The sequence below is a fragment of the Bombina bombina genome, chromosome 7 (genome assembly GCF_027579735.1).
Source record: "Bombina bombina isolate aBomBom1 chromosome 7, aBomBom1.pri, whole genome shotgun sequence".
NCBI classification, from domain to species: Eukaryota; Metazoa; Chordata; class Amphibia; order Anura; family Bombinatoridae; genus Bombina; species Bombina bombina.
In genome coordinates this window covers 103,838,063-103,856,194 of record NC_069505.1, presented here as the reverse complement: position 1 = coordinate 103,856,194, position 18,132 = coordinate 103,838,063, and the positions used below count along the sequence as shown (strand labels likewise).

The 18,132-nt window shown below is 43.9% G+C and overlaps 1 protein-coding gene across 1 annotated transcript in view; it reads right to left on the bottom strand.

Moving 5' to 3' along the window:
* The window catches only part of HSD17B12 (hydroxysteroid 17-beta dehydrogenase 12), a 412,681-nt gene that overhangs the window by 226,336 nt on the left and 168,213 nt on the right, over nucleotides 1-18,132 (bottom strand). The window contains exon 4 of the mRNA XM_053720221.1: nucleotides 10,998-11,108. Coding sequence (XP_053576196.1) covers nucleotides 10,998-11,108 — 111 coding nt within the window. The remainder of the gene's footprint in view (nucleotides 1-10,997; nucleotides 11,109-18,132) is intronic.

Genomic DNA, 18,132 nt, shown 5'->3' with positions numbered 1-18,132 from the left:
TAGGAAAAACGTCAGTACTCGCCGGTACCGCAAAGTATTTATCCAACCTACACATTTTCTCTGGTATTGCAACAGTGTTACAATCGTTAAGAGCCGCTAAGACCTCCCCTAGTAATACACGGAGGTTTTCCAATTTAAATTTAAAATTTGAAATATCTGAATCCAATCTGCTTGGATCAGAACCGTCACCTACAGAATGAAGCTCTCCGTCCTCATGCTCTGCAAGCTGTGACGCAGTATCAGACATGGCCCTAGAATTATCAGCGCACTCTGTTCTCACCCCAGAGTGATCACGCTTGCCTCTTAGTTCTGGTAACTTAGCCAAAACTTCAGTCATAACAGTAGCCATATCTTGTAATGTTATCTGTAATGGCTGCCCAGATGTACTAGGCACCATAATATCACGCACCTCCCGGGCGGGAGACGCAGGTACTGACACGTGAGGCGAGTTAGACGGCATAACTCTCCCCTCGCTGTTTGGTGAAATTTGTTCAATTTGTACAGATTGGCTTTTATTTAAAGTAGCATCAATACAGTTAGTACATAAATTTCTATTGGGCTCCACCTTGGCATTGGAACAAATGACACAGGTATCTTCCTCTGAATCAGACATGTTTAACACACTAGCAATAAACATGCAACTTGGTTACAATCTTATTTAACAAAAACGTACTGTGCCTCAAAGAAGCACTAAACGATTAAATGACAGTTGAAATAATGAACTGAAAAACAGTTATAGCATCACTCTTTAAAAACAACACAACTTGTTAGCAAAGGTTTGTTCCCATTAGTAAAGCAACACTAATTAAATTTTAAACATAAAAATCACAGAGCAACGTTTTAAAACACAGTCACTACATAAATCTCACAGCTCTGCTGAGAGAATCTACCTCCCTTCAAAGAAGTTTGAAGACCCCTGAGTTCTGTTAGAGATGAACCGGATCATGCAGAAAATACAAGTGTAACTGACTGGAAATTTTTTGATGCGTAGCAAAGAGCGCCAAAAACGGCCCCTCCCCCTCACACACAGCAGTGAGAGAGAAACGAAACTGTCATAATCAAAACAAGCAAACTGCCAAGTGGAAAAATAATGCCCAAATATTTATTCACTCAGTACCTCAGAAATGCAAACGATTCTACATTCCAGCAAAAACGTTTAACATGAATTAAATACCTATTAAAAGGTTTAATGTACTTTTACAGAGTAATTCCGGTGAAATACCATCCCCAGAATACTGAAGTGTAGAGTATACATACATGTCATTATAACGGTATAGCAGGATTTTCTCATCAATTCCATTCAGAAAATAAAAACTGCTACATACCTCAATGCAGATTCAACTGCCCGCTGTCCCCTGATCTGAAGCTTTTACCTCCCTCAGATGGCCGAGAAACAGCAATATGATCTTAACTACTCCGGTTAAAATCATAAGAAAAACTCTGGTAGATTCTTCTTCAAACTCTGCCAGAGAAGTAATAACACGCTCCGGTGCTATTGTAAAATAACAAACTTTTGATTGAAGTTATAAAAACTAAGTATAATCACCATAGTCCTCTCACACCTCCTATCTAGTCTTTGGGTGCAAGAGAATGACTGGAGGTGACGTAGAGGGGAGGAGCTATATAGCAACTCTGCTGGGTGAATCCTCTTGCACTTCCTGTAGGGGAGCAGATAATATCCCAGAAGTAATGATGACCCGTGGACTGATCACACATAACAGAAGAAAACATCTGAGTAAGAAGGAACTTCGAAATATCTGTCCAATTTACTCGCCTTCACAGGAGCGACTACTACTGTGGAATCACAGTCGTCTAATATAACCAACACCTCCCTGAGTAACAGACGGAGGTGTTCCAGTTTAAATCGGAAAGAGACAACCTCTGAATCAGTCAAAGGTTCTGAATCTGAAATCTCGCCATCTGATAAAACCTCTATATTCTCCATCTCAGTTCCCTGGGAGGGTACCTCTGAGACTGCCACCATGGCATCAGAAAACTCACTGATAACATGCTTGTCTTTCCTCTTGCGCTTGTCTTAAAGTAACTCCAGCAGGTGCTAGAGCAGAAGTGCAGGGCACTGCTGGTGGGGGCGTTAATTTTTGGGACACTTGGGGAGAAAGTTGTGGCATAAATTGACCTTCAACAAAAGACTCTTGTACAACATCTGCCTGAGAGGAGATTGGCTCAGTAAAAATGTTATTCCTAAAACTTAAAGTCCTTTCAATATATGTAGGACAGAAAGGGATTGGTGGTTCCACATTTGCAACAAGACAAAGCACATGTAACTCCTTGCACCTCATCTTGATCCATCTTTTCACAAAAATATTGAAATTGAGCAGAAATAGCAATAAAATAAAATTATCAAAAACCGTTACTGTCTCTTTAAATTCAAACAGTGTTTTTCTCAGACAAAAAATGCCAATTTTGCTGTAGAACTATAACAATCAGAAATAATTAAGCCTCTGCACCACAGCAACCTGCTGAGGTGCTCCTACCTTAACAAATGCTACCGGATCCCAGAAGACAACAATCCGTTACTGTAGTCTGTTCAAAAAGACCAGACTAGGAACGCATCTGTGCTAAAAGCGCATGAAAAAGGTGTTTACATGCTGTTCTAGCCTAGAAAAACCCCAGTACAGCTCAACTGAAAACCTGCGACTGCTTGGAATAACGATACAAGCAGAGGCGCTAAAAAGCAGGAAGTCCCGCCCTTCGTGGGCGTGCCGCAATACTATGTTTCCCTCTCAGTGAAAAAAAATTAAAGTGAAACCACCGGAGCCCTCCATTGTAAATAAAATGAGCAACCTAACTCCAGCTCCAGTGCCTGCACCAAATCACTGCCCAAATAAGACTTTTATTCAGAAAGTCTGACACTGTCCCCACATAAATGCTCCCCATTAACCTCTTATGTGCAATAGTGCTAAGTTAAACACGGAGACTCCTTAAATCCCAGAAAAGGTAGCACTTGCCTCAAACACTGCCTGGCAGAAAGTCAGTTCCCAACCTTGAGAGGTCCTCTCCCTCACATTGGCCTGAAAGATAAAGTCATGCTGAGTCAGAAAAAAACTAAGGCTGAAGGATATAGGGCAGCTGAAAATGGGAGGCGCAGTGAGAATTATGTCCCACCAGTTCCCATAGCTCTAAAGCCACCAAAAGCTCTACTGTAGAGACTGATATGGACTAAGGCTACACCCTAGAACAAAGTAGCACTCTCTGGAACAACTTTAAAAATAAACTCTTGATTGAAGAATCTAACCTAACACCTCACTTTACCTCTTCCTAGCACTAACGTAGGCAAAGAGAATGACTGGAGTGGGAGGGAGGGGAGGAGCTATTTAACAGCTCTGCTGTGGTGCTCATTGCCTCCTCCTGCTGACCAGGAGGCGATATCCCACAAGTAAGGATGATGATCCGTGGACTCATTGTGTCTTTAAAAAGAAATTGTATGTTCTATCTGAATCATAAAAGAAAATTTTTGAGTTTATTATCCCTTTAAGGTTTAAGCACGCAATACAGATTTAACAGATTCAACTGTTGTGTTATATAACATGTCTTTATCTTAAAATTAAATAAAACCAAGTTTCGTAGATAAACAAGAAGATGGCCTTGCTTTTTTATTTAATTTTATTTTTTTATAAAAGAGCTGTAATTAGATATGGATCGTTTATAACACCTTGCCATAAAGTGTTCATTTTGACAGCAAATTTTTATTTTGTTTTAGTCAGTCTTTTGACTAAAATGCCATTTTAGTTTTAGTTGTATTTTAGTCATCAGAATTTCTTTCATTTTATTCTCATTTTAGTCTAGTTTTAGTCGACAAAATTAACACTGTCTAACGCGAAGAACTGGACACTAGAGGGCAGCAAAAGCTAACAGTTTTTTTCTGCAAATGGGAATGGCTACTTTAATCATGTTCTATCCTAATCGAATCCTGCAAAGAACATGCATCTGCACAATAATATGTTAAATAATACCTATTTGACTGTCCAAAGCATTATGTTACTCTATATATACGCTAAAATGACATACTGTGTGCTACCATATATGCAGAAGTGTCTCTATGTACCACTGTATAATCTAGCTATAGATGCACGACCATCCCAATGTACGGATGTGATGCTACTATACATGCACGACAATCCCTACGTGCAGCTGTGTAATGTAACCATACATGCCTAACAATCCCTACGTACTGCTGTGTAATACAACTATACATGCACAACAATCCCTACGTACGGCTGTGTGATGCAACTATACATGCAGGACAATCCCTTTGTACAGCTGTGTGATATAACTATATATGCATGACCATCCCTATGTACATCTGTGTGATGCAGCTATAGATGCATCACACAGCCGTATGTAGGGATGGTCATGCATGTATAGTTGAATCACACAGCCGTATGTAGGGATGGTCGTGCAACTATAGATGCACGACCATCCCTAGGTACAGCTGTGTGATAAAACTATACATGCACAACCATCCCTATGTACAGCTGTGTGATACAACTATAAATGCAAGACCATCCCTATGTACAGCTGTGTGATACAACTATACATGCACGACCATCCCTACATACGTCAGTGTGATGCAGCTATACATGCATGACCATCCCTACATAGGTCTGTTTGATGCAACTAAACATACACAACCATCCCTACATACGGCTGTGTGATACAGCTATACATACACGACCATCAATACGTACGGCAGTGTGTTGCAGCTATACATGCACGACCATCCTTACATACGGCTGTATGATGCGGCTATACATACATGACCATCCCTACATACGTCAGTGTGATGCAACTATACATACACGACCATCCCTACATACTGCTGTGTGATGCAGCTATACATGAACGACCATCCCTACATACGTCAGTGTGATGCAGCTATACTTGCATGACCATCCCTATGTATGTCTGTGTGATGTAACTATACATGCACGACCATCCCTACATACAGCTGTGTGATGAAACTATACATGCACGACCATCCCTACGTATGGCAGTGCGATACAACTATACATGCACGACCATCCCTACGTACGACAGTGCGATACAACTATACATGCACGACCATTCCTACATACGGCTGTGTGATACAACTATACATGCACGACCATCCCTACATACAGCTGTGTGCTAACAAATTATGCTTACCTGATAACTTAATTTCCATCGAGGGGAGGAGAGTCCATGGCTTCATTCACTACTGTTGGGAATTAAGATGCTGGCCACCAGAAGATTAATTAAATTTAGGTCCGCCCATCGAAGATACGGACGGGAGCCGTGGACTCTTCTCCCCTCGATGGAAATGAAATTATCAGGTAAGCATAATTTAGGTTTTCCATCTAAAGGGGAGGAGAGTCCACGGCTTCATTCATTACTGTTGGGAACACATACCCAAGCTCTAGAGGACACTGAATGAAACCGGGAGGGAAAAGGCAGACCCTAATCTGAGGGCACCACAGCCTGCAAAACCTTTTTCCCAAAAACTGTTTCCGCAGAAGCAAAAACATAAAATTTGTAAAACTTTGTAAAAGTGTGTAAGGAGGACCAGGTAGCCGCCTTACAAATTTGCTCCATAGAGGACTCATTCTTGAAGGCCCAAGACGAAGCCACAGCTCTAGTTGAATGAGCCGTGATCCTCTGAGGAGGCTTATATCCCGCTGTCTCATAGGCCAAGCGAATCAAGCTCCTCAAAAGAAGGACAAAGGACAAAGAAGTAGAAGAGGCTTTCTGCCCCTTGCGCTTCCCTGAATACACCACACAAAGAGATGTAGACCGACTGAAATCCTTCGTAGCTTGAAGATGATAATGAACCACTATTTCCTGATTGATGTAACGGTTAGATACCACCTTGGGAAGAAACCCCAAACCAATGCAAAGCACAGCCTTATCTGCATAAAAAAAAACAGATGAGGCGGCTCACATTGCAAGGCAGCCAGTTCAGATACTCTGCGTGTCGATGCAATGGCCAACAGGAAGAGAACCTTCCAGGACAAAATCTTAATGTCAATGGAATGCATAGGCTCAAACGGAACCCTCTGCAATACCTTAAGGCCCAAGTTTAAGCTCGATGGGGGAGCAGGCTGTCTAAAGACGGGCCTAATTCTAGACAGAGCCTGAACAAAAGATTGGATATCAGGGAGCTTAGCGAGTCTTCTATGTGACAAGGGTGATAATGCATAAATCTGTCCCTTTAAGGAATTGGCGGCAAGACCCTTCTCCAAACCGTCTTGGAGAAAGGACAGAATCCTGGATACCTTCACCTTATGCCAACGATATCCATGCTTCTCACACCAGGACAAATAAGTTCTCCACACCTTATGGTAGATGCGATGAGTGACTGGCTTCCTTGCCTGAATTAGAGTATCAATCACACTTTCAGAAAAGCCTCTCTTGGCTTTTTTCTCTCTCTTGGATGTTGAAAAGGGCCCTGTTCCAGCAGATCACTGTGACAGGGTAACCTCCACGGCGGAGAGGATGACATCCCCACCAGATCCGCAAACCAAGTCCTCCGCAGCCACAATGGAGCAATCAGAATGGCCGAAGCTCGCTTCTGTTTGATGCGTGCCACTACACGAGGTAGAAGTGGTAACAGTGAAAAAATGTAAGCTACGCTGAACCCCCAAGGCACCGATAAGGCATCTATCAGCTCTGCCTGGGGATCCCTGGACCTCGACCCGTATTGGGGTAGCTTTCAATTGAGTTTGGATGCCATGAGATCCATCTCCGGCATTCCCCACCTGAGACAAATCTCTGCAAACACTTCTGGGTGAAGAGACCATTACCCCAGATGGAAGGATTGCCTGCTGAGAAAGTCAGCTTCCCAGTTGTCCACACCTGAAATGTGGATCGCTGAGAGCTGTGGGACTCAGCCAACTCCAAGATCCGCAACACCTCCCTCATGGCTAGGGAGCTCCTCGTACCCCCCTGATGGTTGATGTAAGCCACCGAGGTAATTTCGGTCTGGAATCTGATAAAGCTGAACGACCCCAGAGGAGGCCATACGTTCAGAGCATTGTAGATTGCTTGGAGTTCCAGAATATTTATCGGAAGGAGAGACTCCTCCCGGGACCATTTTCCTTGTGCCATCCTGGCACCCCAAACAGCTACCCATCCTGCCAGACTCGCGTCTGTGGTCACAATCTCCCAGGACGGTCTCAAGAAGGCTGTCCCCATGGACAGTTGCTCCGGACGGATTCACCAAGAGAGGGAGAACTTCTGAGCATCCATGGATATCTGCTGTGATAGATCTGAATGATATCCGTTCCACTGTCTCAACATGCACAATTGAAGAGGTCTGAGATGGAACCTGGCGAATGGAATGACGTCTATGCTGGAAACCATGAGTCCGATCACTTCCATACACTGAGCCACCGAGGGTCTTGAGAACTGAAGGGCAAGACAAGAGGATGCACTCTTCCTGCGTTGATGGTCTGTGAGAAATATCTTCATGGACAGAGAGTCTATTATCGTGCCCAGGAACTCCACCCTGTTGCTGGGAATCAGGGAACTCTTTCCTAAGTTCATATTGGAGCAAAAGAAGAGCAGTCCTCGAATGATCCTCTGCGAGACTGAGCGACGGTGCCTGGACTAGGATGTCCTCCAGGTAGGGCGCCACATCAATGCCTCTGGCTTTGGCCATCACAAGTAGCGCCCCTAGAACCTTTGTGAAGACTCTTGTGGCCGTCGCCAGACTAAAGGGAAGGGCCACAAACTAAGTGTTGGTCCAGAAACGCAAATCTTAGGAACTTGAAGTGGTCCAGGTGGATTGGCACATGAAGGTAAGCGTCCTTCAAGAGGGACAGTTCATGACAACTATAGACTTGAACTAGGGGCAGAATAGATCTAATTGTTTCCATTTTAAACGATGGAACACTCAGAAACTTGTTTAAACACTTTAGGTCCAGAAATGGGGCGGACCGTGCCCTCCTTCTTTGGAACCACAAAAAGATTTGTATAGTACCCTAGACCCCTTTCTGCTAGGGGTACTGGTACAATAACGCAGAGAGAGGAGAGATCCCTCACACACTCTAGAAAGGCCTCTCTCTTTTCCTGTCTTGAAGACAGGTTGGACAGAAGGAATCTGCCCTGAGCGGATGGGATCTGAACCCTATCCTGTAACCCTGGGAGACAAACTCCAGAACCCAAGGGTCCTGAACGTCCTGCAACCAGGCTTCTGAGAAGAGAGATAATCTGCCCCCTACTTGGTCCGGAGGGCTTCTTGCTCTGCTGGCGCTGGGCCTTGTCCGCACGAAAGGGATGAAAAGTAGATCCTTTAGGCTTAGCCTTTTTATACTGCGGTAGGAAAGCTCCCTTGCCTCCCGTAACCATGGATATGATTGAATCCAATCCTGGCCTGAACAGAATCTTTCCTTGAAAAGGCAGGGGACAACAGCCTTGACTTAGAGGTCATGTCCGCAGACCAAGACTTTAGCCACAGAGCCCTGCAAGCTAAAACGGAAAAACCTGACACCTTAGCGTTCAGGCGAATAATTTGCATATTGGCATCACAGATGAAAGTATTGGCGACCTTCAGCGCCTTAATCTTATCCTGTCTCTCGTCGATGGAAGTCTCCCCCTCAACCATTTCACACAGGGATTTACACCAATATGTCACAGCTCCATCAACCGCGGCGACGGCTGCTGCCGGCTGAAAAACAAACCTTGTGTGTTGAAACATCTTCCTTAACATGTTTTCCAACTTTTTATCCATAGGCTCTTTAAACGATGAACTATCCTCGAGGGGAATAGTTGTCTGTTTCGCGAGCATGGAGATAGCAGCATCCACCTTAGGGACAGTACCCCAAAGCTCAAGCTGAGAGTCCGGAACGGGGAACAGTTTCTTAAAGGAAGAAGGGGAAAAGGAAGAACCTAATCACTCCCATTCATTCTTAATAATATTAGCCATCTTAACATGAACCGGTAAGCCCTTAGTCACCACCCTGTCCTCATATACCTTATCAAGCTTAGGAATCGCAGGTTCCTCCGGAAGCTTCTGTTCCGGAACCTCCAGAGTAGCAAGCACTTGCTTCAGCAAAAAGTGCAAATTCTCTATCCTAAACCTAAAGTCAGGCTTCTCCGCAGCCGGAGGTTTAGATGACACAGACTCCGACCCAGAAGGGTCCTCCTCCGAAGAGTCGGAAGTGGGCCTCATTATCGTATAACCCCTGGGCCGGGCCGCCATGATACACCCTACACTTGCGCTTAGCAGAACGCGTTAAGGCATGGATCACTTTTGATAACGCCGTTTGCAGTTGATCCGCAAAATCTTACGGCCAACAAATCTCTCCCGCAAGAGTAATAGTTGGACCCTGGGGCGCTGCATGTGCAATTGGAGATGGTTGTAGGGAATGCACCTCACGGGACGGGGAACCCTCAGAGGTGGACGGCTCAGTAGTACTAGACATCCGTTTACTTTTGGATGTCGTAACTTTATTAAGGCATGTGGAACATAGTTGAGCAGGCTGATCTACCAGATCCTACTCACAATAAACACAGGAATGAGACCTTTTTAAAGAGGGAGAACCCTCTAACGCGTCAGAGTCCTCCATAGCTTGCGCTGTTATTACGGACTAGATTAACTTAATAAACAGGCACCTTTATAACCTCCAATGGCCAGGGCACTCACCACCTCCTATGACCCAGACTTTAGAAACCTGTCTCCTGCGCCGCTGATCAACCGAGGAAGAAAGATAGTCACACCCAGTCACATGGAATGTCTGGCAGGACTGCCCCTGCCAAAGGAGAAAATGCGCCAAAAAATGGCAGCTCAATACTTCCATAAGTCACCTGAAAGTTCCACAAATTGCCAGAGCCCCATCTCACACATAACGCAGCAATGACACAATAAACAATATCATGTATAAATCCCCCCTGTTCAATAATCCAGGAATATTAACCCTTGATTCTTTAAAGATAAAAGGTGTCACACTGTGACCCTGTCTTCCGTGTTATCATTATGCAATAAAAAATGAAAAGATCTTACCAGAATCTACGCCGTGGAACAGGAACACGGCCCTTCAAGTGTGACAGGTTAGTAGCCCCGCTCCTGACATGGACTTGAGTGAAAAAAAGCAGACAGCGAAACTCGTTAACACTGATTGCTTGTGGAGCTGTTAATATGAATCGGGATGGTTTCACAGAAAGACTCTCCCTGAATCTCCGGACTACTTTCACCCAGGCTCTCACTGAGAGGCTGACAGGACTACTTAAAACTCCAGTCCCAATGCGAAGAGTACTACCCTCCATAAGAGACTACTCCGATCTTCGCCACTTCTCTGCCGTCCTCCTGTGACGAAAGGCAAAGAATGACTGGGGGATGAGGGAAGTGGGGAAAGTATTTAAGCCTTTGGCTGGGGGGTCTTTGCCTCCTTCTGGTGGCCAGGTTCTTAATTCCCAACAGTAATGAATGAAGCCGTGGACTCTCCTCCCCTTTGGATGGAAACAACTATACATGCATGACCATCCCTACCTACGGCTGTGTGATATAACTATACATGCACGACCATCCCTACGTACAGCTGTGTGATACAACTATACATGCATGACCATCACTACGCACAGCTGTGTGATACAACTATACATGCACAACCATACCTACATACGGCTGAGTAATACAACTATACATGCACAACCATCCCTACATACGGCTGTGTGATATAACTATACATGCACGACCATCCCTATGTATGGCTATGTGATACAACTATACATCTAAGACCAACCCTACTTGTGGCACTGTGCATAACAGTTCCTAAAACAATTTTAATTTGATGTTTCTATGTGTGCATGTCTCTACATACAGCACAACGTAATGATGTTATACATGCATGGCTGTCCCTACATACAGCAGAGTATAATTGTCCCTACTGCACAGTACAACATCAATATAACTTTGCAACCATGCCAATAACACAAATCACATAGAACAAAATACCCTGCCCTCCCTGACTCTGCATGATGTACAACTGTCTTGTGCTTACCTAAAACTCCAATCTCCAAGTCAGCTAGTTGTGCCTCTATCCTCTCGTAGATTTCTTCAGGTTTCCCAAAGTCTGCTGGAATAATTTTTGTTTCCACTTGGAATTTCTCTTCTAAAGAAAACAAAAGAAAATATACAATGCAATATTACAATATATGTAAGAGGTTGACATATTCTATTTCATTTTACAGAAAATATATATATATATATGCGGTGTGACTTGCTCATGTTGCATATGCACATAACCAGTACGCTAGTGTTTTTGTCCACTTTTACTATTGCTAGACAATCTCGAGTCTCTGTCCTCCAAATGCACAAAAATTCCTACGTATTAATACAGATTAAAGACTCAAGTCCAACAACTTCAACCTTTCAATTATGAAAATACCTGCATAATAGGTGTTGTGCTATGCATGAATGGAACCGGTCTAAACCACGAGTACCAAGTCATATGAAATAAGCAGTTTATCATTTTATTAATTAGCTGCACAACACAGATCTTCTATTGCCCTGTTAGAAAACAGATGGACGGCTGAACAAAAAGAAGAAGAAAAATGACAAGAGAAGATCATTTCCATTTTATGTCTTTAGTATAAGGGCTATGTGAGGACAGGCAAACTGTGACTCATACAAAGAACGTTGTATTTGCCTCCTTCCCTCAGACAGGTTTGTTGCTTTTGAAGAATAATTCCAATGTAATCATTCCATAGGGATTCTTCAAGGGTTTGGTGAGGCAAGTGCAACTCAATTAAAAGGGTGTTCCAATGCAAAAACTTTGCTCTAATTTGTTAGATCATGGGGTGTTTGTATCTCAGGTCCTAGCTATACTAGGTCATTGATCAGTGTGATCCGACATACATATATATATATATATATATATATATATATATACATATATATATATATATATATACATATATATATACATATATATATATATATATATATATATATATATATATATATTAATTTTTTTTTATTTATTTTTTTTTATGCACTCTCTGCTTTTACTAAAATCGTCTCTCTCAGATCTTCCATTTACAAATTCACATTTTATTTCAAGACAACAAAATAAATAAATCAAACAATAACATAAAAACAACATTTAGGGGCCGATGTCATTGCACCAGCAGTTCTTGTTAACTGCTTGTGCTATGCCCCCCCCCCCCCTGCAGATTCGAGGCCAATCGGCTGCTAGCAGGGGGTGTCAATCAGCCCGATCGTATAAGATCGGGCGAATTGATGTTCGCAGCCTCAGAGCAGGCAGACTAGTTAAGGAACAGCGGTCTTAAGACAGCTGCTTTATAACTGCTGTTTCCGGCTCACAAGAAAACAGGGGCCATTCGGTCCTTGATAAATCGGCCCCTTAGACTCAACATAGAGACTTTGAAATGACAGCAAACATATAAAACACCATATCCATCTCTGATTCAAAAGTTAAGACATATCCCACAGATAGGGATATTGTTATAGCACCATATTTACGTGACTAATGACAAAATTACAATTTTCTAAGCATCTTTAACAAAAATATATTTCTTACATTAATTAAGATACTAAAAAAGTATAAAAAGGTTTTCACTGCAATTGTTTTTCAGTGGTAAAACTTCACCCTCCACTTGCCTTATTTGGAGTAGACAATCCAGAGTTAGTTAAAGGTATAGAGAAGGCTATACAAGATCATTATGTTTGCCACGCTCCACTGTTTTGCTGTTTCTTATCTAGGCCTTTGAGATTCAGGCCCCTTGGTTTATAATTATTGCCCCCTATTCAAACGCCATTTTTTCCTCTGTCCTCCTCCAGCCAAGCAGTTGTGACAAGAGGCGGCCTTATACACTGTGCTACATACCCCTGGAACTACAATTCCCAGCAGGGAGTGAGTGTGCGTCACCTAAACAGGTCAGACAGCAGTGGTAGCTAAAACAACATTTGAGTGCCCTTGCTACAATGTAGACATTCCAAAACATGTACATTAAGATTCTGTAGTGTTAAATAAACTTTAGAATGCAAAATGAAGGTGTTCTAGTCATTTATAAGAAAATTGTGAATAAATCGCAATCGCGGTTTTTTTTCCAAAAAAATTGCGTTTTTTTGTTGTTGCCCATATCGCCCAGCCCTACCCTCTACCCATTAATGCAAAACCCATAGGTGACCACCTTTGGTTCACAGAAGGGTTAAATGGAGGTGGGTGTAGTGTGAAGCCAGCTTTCTCATGCAGTTTGGTTATGGTCTAGAATATCTGGGTACAGTATGTGTCATTATGAACATAGACAATGCTTATATTATCTCCTACACAATACATGTTTTACACTTCGCATTGCACAGCAGGCCATAACAGTGTGGGCAGTGCTGTAAAGGGGACTGGTGTCGCTGTATTCTTTAAAGTATATACATCATGACATGACACAATCCCAGTTGTTGTTACCTGATTCTGCATATTTTATATTGGTAATTTCTGCAAGTGATATTTTTGTAAAAATATTACCCCTGCCAAGTGTACATTATGGAAGTGAAGAAAGATAGATAGATAGATAGATAGATGTGTTAATCGACTTGATTTATTAAGTAGCAATAGGTACTTTGGAGCATGAGCTTACTGCAAATTATACTCACTCTCTATATCTCTCAAATACACACACAGAATGGCATATGTCTAACTTACAAAAAGACAATCAAGGGGTTAAAACAATACGCATGTAAAACTTATGCAGCAGTGCTTTAACTCTTATTACCATGTATTCTAGATAACATTTTTGGATCCTAGATTTTGTTCGAATTTGCCAAGCCCTGCCTTATTTTATCTCTACTGAGGCCAAATAAGATCAGATATGTGACCGGGTTAGGCTTATGAAGTCTGCAATGTGTCCTTCCAATTCTTAGAAGTGGAAAACTTACAATTTTTAGATTTAAATTACTGGAAACATGTTTCGCTGTGCATAATTTAACACTTTATGTTATATAATTTCATGTCCCTTTAAAAGTAAAAAAAAATATAAAATTATGCTTACCTGATTATTTAATTTCCATCGTGGGGAGAATAGTCCATTCATTCATTACTTGCGGGAAATAAGAACCTGGCCACCAGGAAGAGGCAAAGACACCCCAGCCAAAAGCTTAAATACCTCCCCCACTTCCCTCATCCCCCAATCATTCTGCCGAGGGAACATGACACAGTAGGAGAAATATCAGGGTATAAATGGTGCCAGAAGAACAAACCAAATTTAAGTCCGCCCAACGGAGCAACGGACGGAAGCTGTGGGCTCTCCTCCCCACGATGGAAATGAAATTATCAGGTAAGTATAATTTATATTTTCCATCTAAAGGGGAGGAGAGTCCATGGCTTCATTCATTACTTGTGGGAACAAATACCCAAGCTCTAGAGGACACTGAATGAAAACGGGAGGGCAAAAGGCGGACCCTAATCTGAGGGTACCACAGCCTGTAAAACCTGTCTCCCAAAAATTGCTTCCGCCGAAGCAAAAACTTCAAATTTGTAAAATTTTGTAAAAGGTATGTAAGGAGGACCAGGTAGCCGCCTTACAAATCTGCTCCATAGAAGCCTCATTCTTGAAGGAACCCAAAGAAGTCACAGCTCTAGTAGAATGAGCCGTGATCCTCTGAGGAGGCTTATGTCGCACTGTCTCGTAGGCCAAGCAAATCATGCTCCTCAACCAAAAGCACAAAGAAGTTGCAGAGGGTTTCTGCCCCTTGCGCTTCCCTGAATACACCACAAAAAGAGATGAAGTCTGTCTGAATTCCTTTGTAGCCTGAAGATAGAACTTCAAAGTTTGAACCACATCTAGATTATGAAGTAACCTTTCCTTAGGAGAAGAAGAGGGGTTAGGACACAAGGAAGGCACAGCGATTTCCTGATTGATGTTACGGTTAGATACAACCTTGGGAAGAAATCCCCAATCAGTGCGAACAACAGCCTTATCAGCATGAAAAAAACAGATAAGGAGGCTCACATTGCAAGGCCGCCAACTCAGATATTCTGCATGCCGATGCAATAGCCAACAGAAAAAGAACCTTCCAAGAAAGAATCTTAAAGTCAACAGAGTGCATAGGTTCAAACGGAACCCTCTGCAACACCTTCAGAACTAAGTTCAAGCTCCAAGGAGGAGCGGACCGTCTAAAAACAGGCCTGATTCTAGACAAAGCCTGAACAAAAGACTGAATATCAGGAAGCTCAACGAGCTTCTTCTGTAACAGAACAGATAATGCCGAAATCTGTCCCTTCAAGGAACTGGTGGCAAGCCCCTTCTCCAGACCATCCTGGAGAAGGGACAGAATCCTGGATACCTTAAACTTGTGCCAAGGATATCCATGCTTCTCACACCAGGACAAGTAAGTCCTCCACACCTTACGATAGATGCAACGAGTGACCGGTCTCCTGGCCTGAATGAGAGTATCAATCACTCTCTTAAAAAACCCTCTCTTGGCCAAGACTAAGCGTTCAATCTCTACGCAGTTGGCCTCAGAGAATCTAGATTTTGATGCGGAAAAGTACCCTGAACCAACAGATCCCTGCGACAAGGTAACCTCCATGGAGGAGACGATTACATCCCCACCAGATCCACAAACCACGTCCTCCGCGGCAACGACGGAGCAATCAAAATAGCCGAAGCTTGCTCCTGCTTGATGCAGGCCACTACACGAGGAAGAAGTGGCAACGGTGGAAAAATGTAAACTAGGTTGAACCCCCAAGGTACCGCCAAGGCATCTATCAGCTCTGCCTGGGGATCCCTGGACCGCGACCCGTATCTGGGTAACTTGCAATTGAGTCTGGATGCCATGAGATCTCCCCATTCGTGACAAATCTCTGGAAACACCTCGGGTGGAGAGACCATTCCCTCGGATGGAAGGATTGCCTTCTGAGAAAATCCACTTCCCAGTTGTCAACACACGGAATGTGGATTGCTGAGAGCAAGCAGCCGTGGGACTCTGCCCATTACAGTATCCGAGAAACCTCCCTCATAGCTAGAGAGTTTCTCATCCCCCCCTGATAGTTAATGTAAGCCACTGAGGTAATGTCTGTCTGGAATCTGATGAAGCTGAAAGACCCCAGAAGAGGCAACGCCTTCAGAGCATTGTAGATCGCTCAAAGTTCCAGAATATTGATCGGGAAGAGAGACTCCTCTTGAGACCATTTTCCCTGTGCCATCCTGGCACCCCAAACAGCTCCCCATCCTGCCAGACTCACGTCCGTGGTCACAATCTCCCAGGACGATATCAGGAAGGATGCCCCTTGGGACAGTTGTTCCCGATGGATCCACCAAGAGAGGGAGTTCCTCGTCCGATCGTCTAGAAATCTGTTGGAATAGATCTACATGATCGCTGTTCCACTGTCTCAATATGCACAGCTGAAGAGGTCTGAGATGGAACCTGGCGAATGGAGTGACATTTATGCTGGATACCATGAGCCCGATCACCTCCATACTCTGAGCCACCGAGGGATTGGAGTAGTAATGAAGGGCGAGACAGGCGGACGCAATCTTCCTGCGTTGCTAATCTGTGAGAAATATCCTCATGGATATAGATTCTGTGATCCTCTGCGAGACTGAATGATGGCACCTGTACTAGGATATCGTCCAGATAGGGAGCCACAGCAATGCCTCTAGATCTGGCTACTGCAAGCAGGGCCCCCAGAACCTTTGTGAAGACTCTCTGGCCGTCGCCAGACCAAAGGGAAGGGCCACAAACTGGAAATGTTGGCCCAGAAACGCCGACAACCTCCAGAACCCAAGGGTCCTGAACTTCCTGCAACCAGGCCTCTGAGAAGAGATATAATCTGACCCCTACTTGGTCCGGAGACCGGTCGGGGGCCGCCCCTTCATGCCGACTTTGTTTCAGCAGGCTTCTTGTTCTACTTGGACTTGTCCCAAGACTGAGCTGGCTTCCAAGCACCCTTGGACTGATCTGCTTTCGCGGCGGGCTGCTGACATTGAGCCTTGTCCGTACGAAAAAGTAGAACCCAAACCCAGAAGGAACGTCCTCTGAAGAGTCTGAGTCATCCTCGTCAGCGGATAACCTTTCCGAGATATCCATAGGAATATATGAATCCTGGGCCGGATAGCCAGATTTTACCCTACGCTTGCGCTTAGCAGAACGTGGTAAGGCACTAATCCCCTTAGAGACCGATGTTTGCAGTTGATCCGCAAAGTCTGACGGCCAATGGATTTCCCCCGAAGGAGAGATAGACATGATCTGGGGCGCTGCATGTGCACTCGCAGATGAATGTATGGGACCCACTCACAAGACAGGGAGCCCTCAGAGATGGACGGCTCAGTAGTACTAGACATGACCTAATCAAGGCAAGGGGAACATAGTTGAGCAGGTGGATCTACCGGAACCTCCTCACAATAAACACAGGTACTAGACTTAGCTAAAGAGGGAGTACCCTCTAACATGTCAGAGTCCTCCATAGCTTGTGGCTTTATTACGGACTAGTTATAAAATATAAACAATGGCACCTTTATAACCTCCAATGGCCGGGGCACTCACCACCTCCTAGGACTCGGACCACAGAACTGTTACGTCTCTTGCACCGTCAGTCAAGCAAGGAAGTAGATTAGGCCACAACCGGTCAGAAGGAATGCCTCGCAGGACCGCCCCTGCACTAGGGAGAAAACGAGCCAAAACAGCCGCGCAAATACTCCCGGAAGGAAACTAAAGTTCACCCATTGCCAGAGCCTCATCTCACACATATTTCAGCAATAAAACAATAAACAATATTATATATAAATCCCCCTGTTGAATAAACCCCTTACTAGGGATGTTAACCCTTGATTCTATAAAGATAAAAGGCATCACACTGTGACCCGGTCCTCTGCGTTCTCATTATGTGTATAAAAATGAAATTATCTTACCAGAATCTACGCCGTGGAACAGGAACACAGCCTCTCAAGTGTGACAGTGTAGTAGCATCGCTCCTGCCATGGGCTTGAGTGTAGGAAGCAGGCACCGAAACTCGTCAACGCCGATTGCTTACGGAGCTGTTAACATTAGTCGGGATGGTTTCGCAGAAAGACTCTACCAGCATCTCCGGACTCTAACTTTCACCCAAGCTCTCACTGAGAGGCTGACAGGACAACTTAAAACTCCAGTCCCATTGCGAAGAGTACTACCCTCCATAA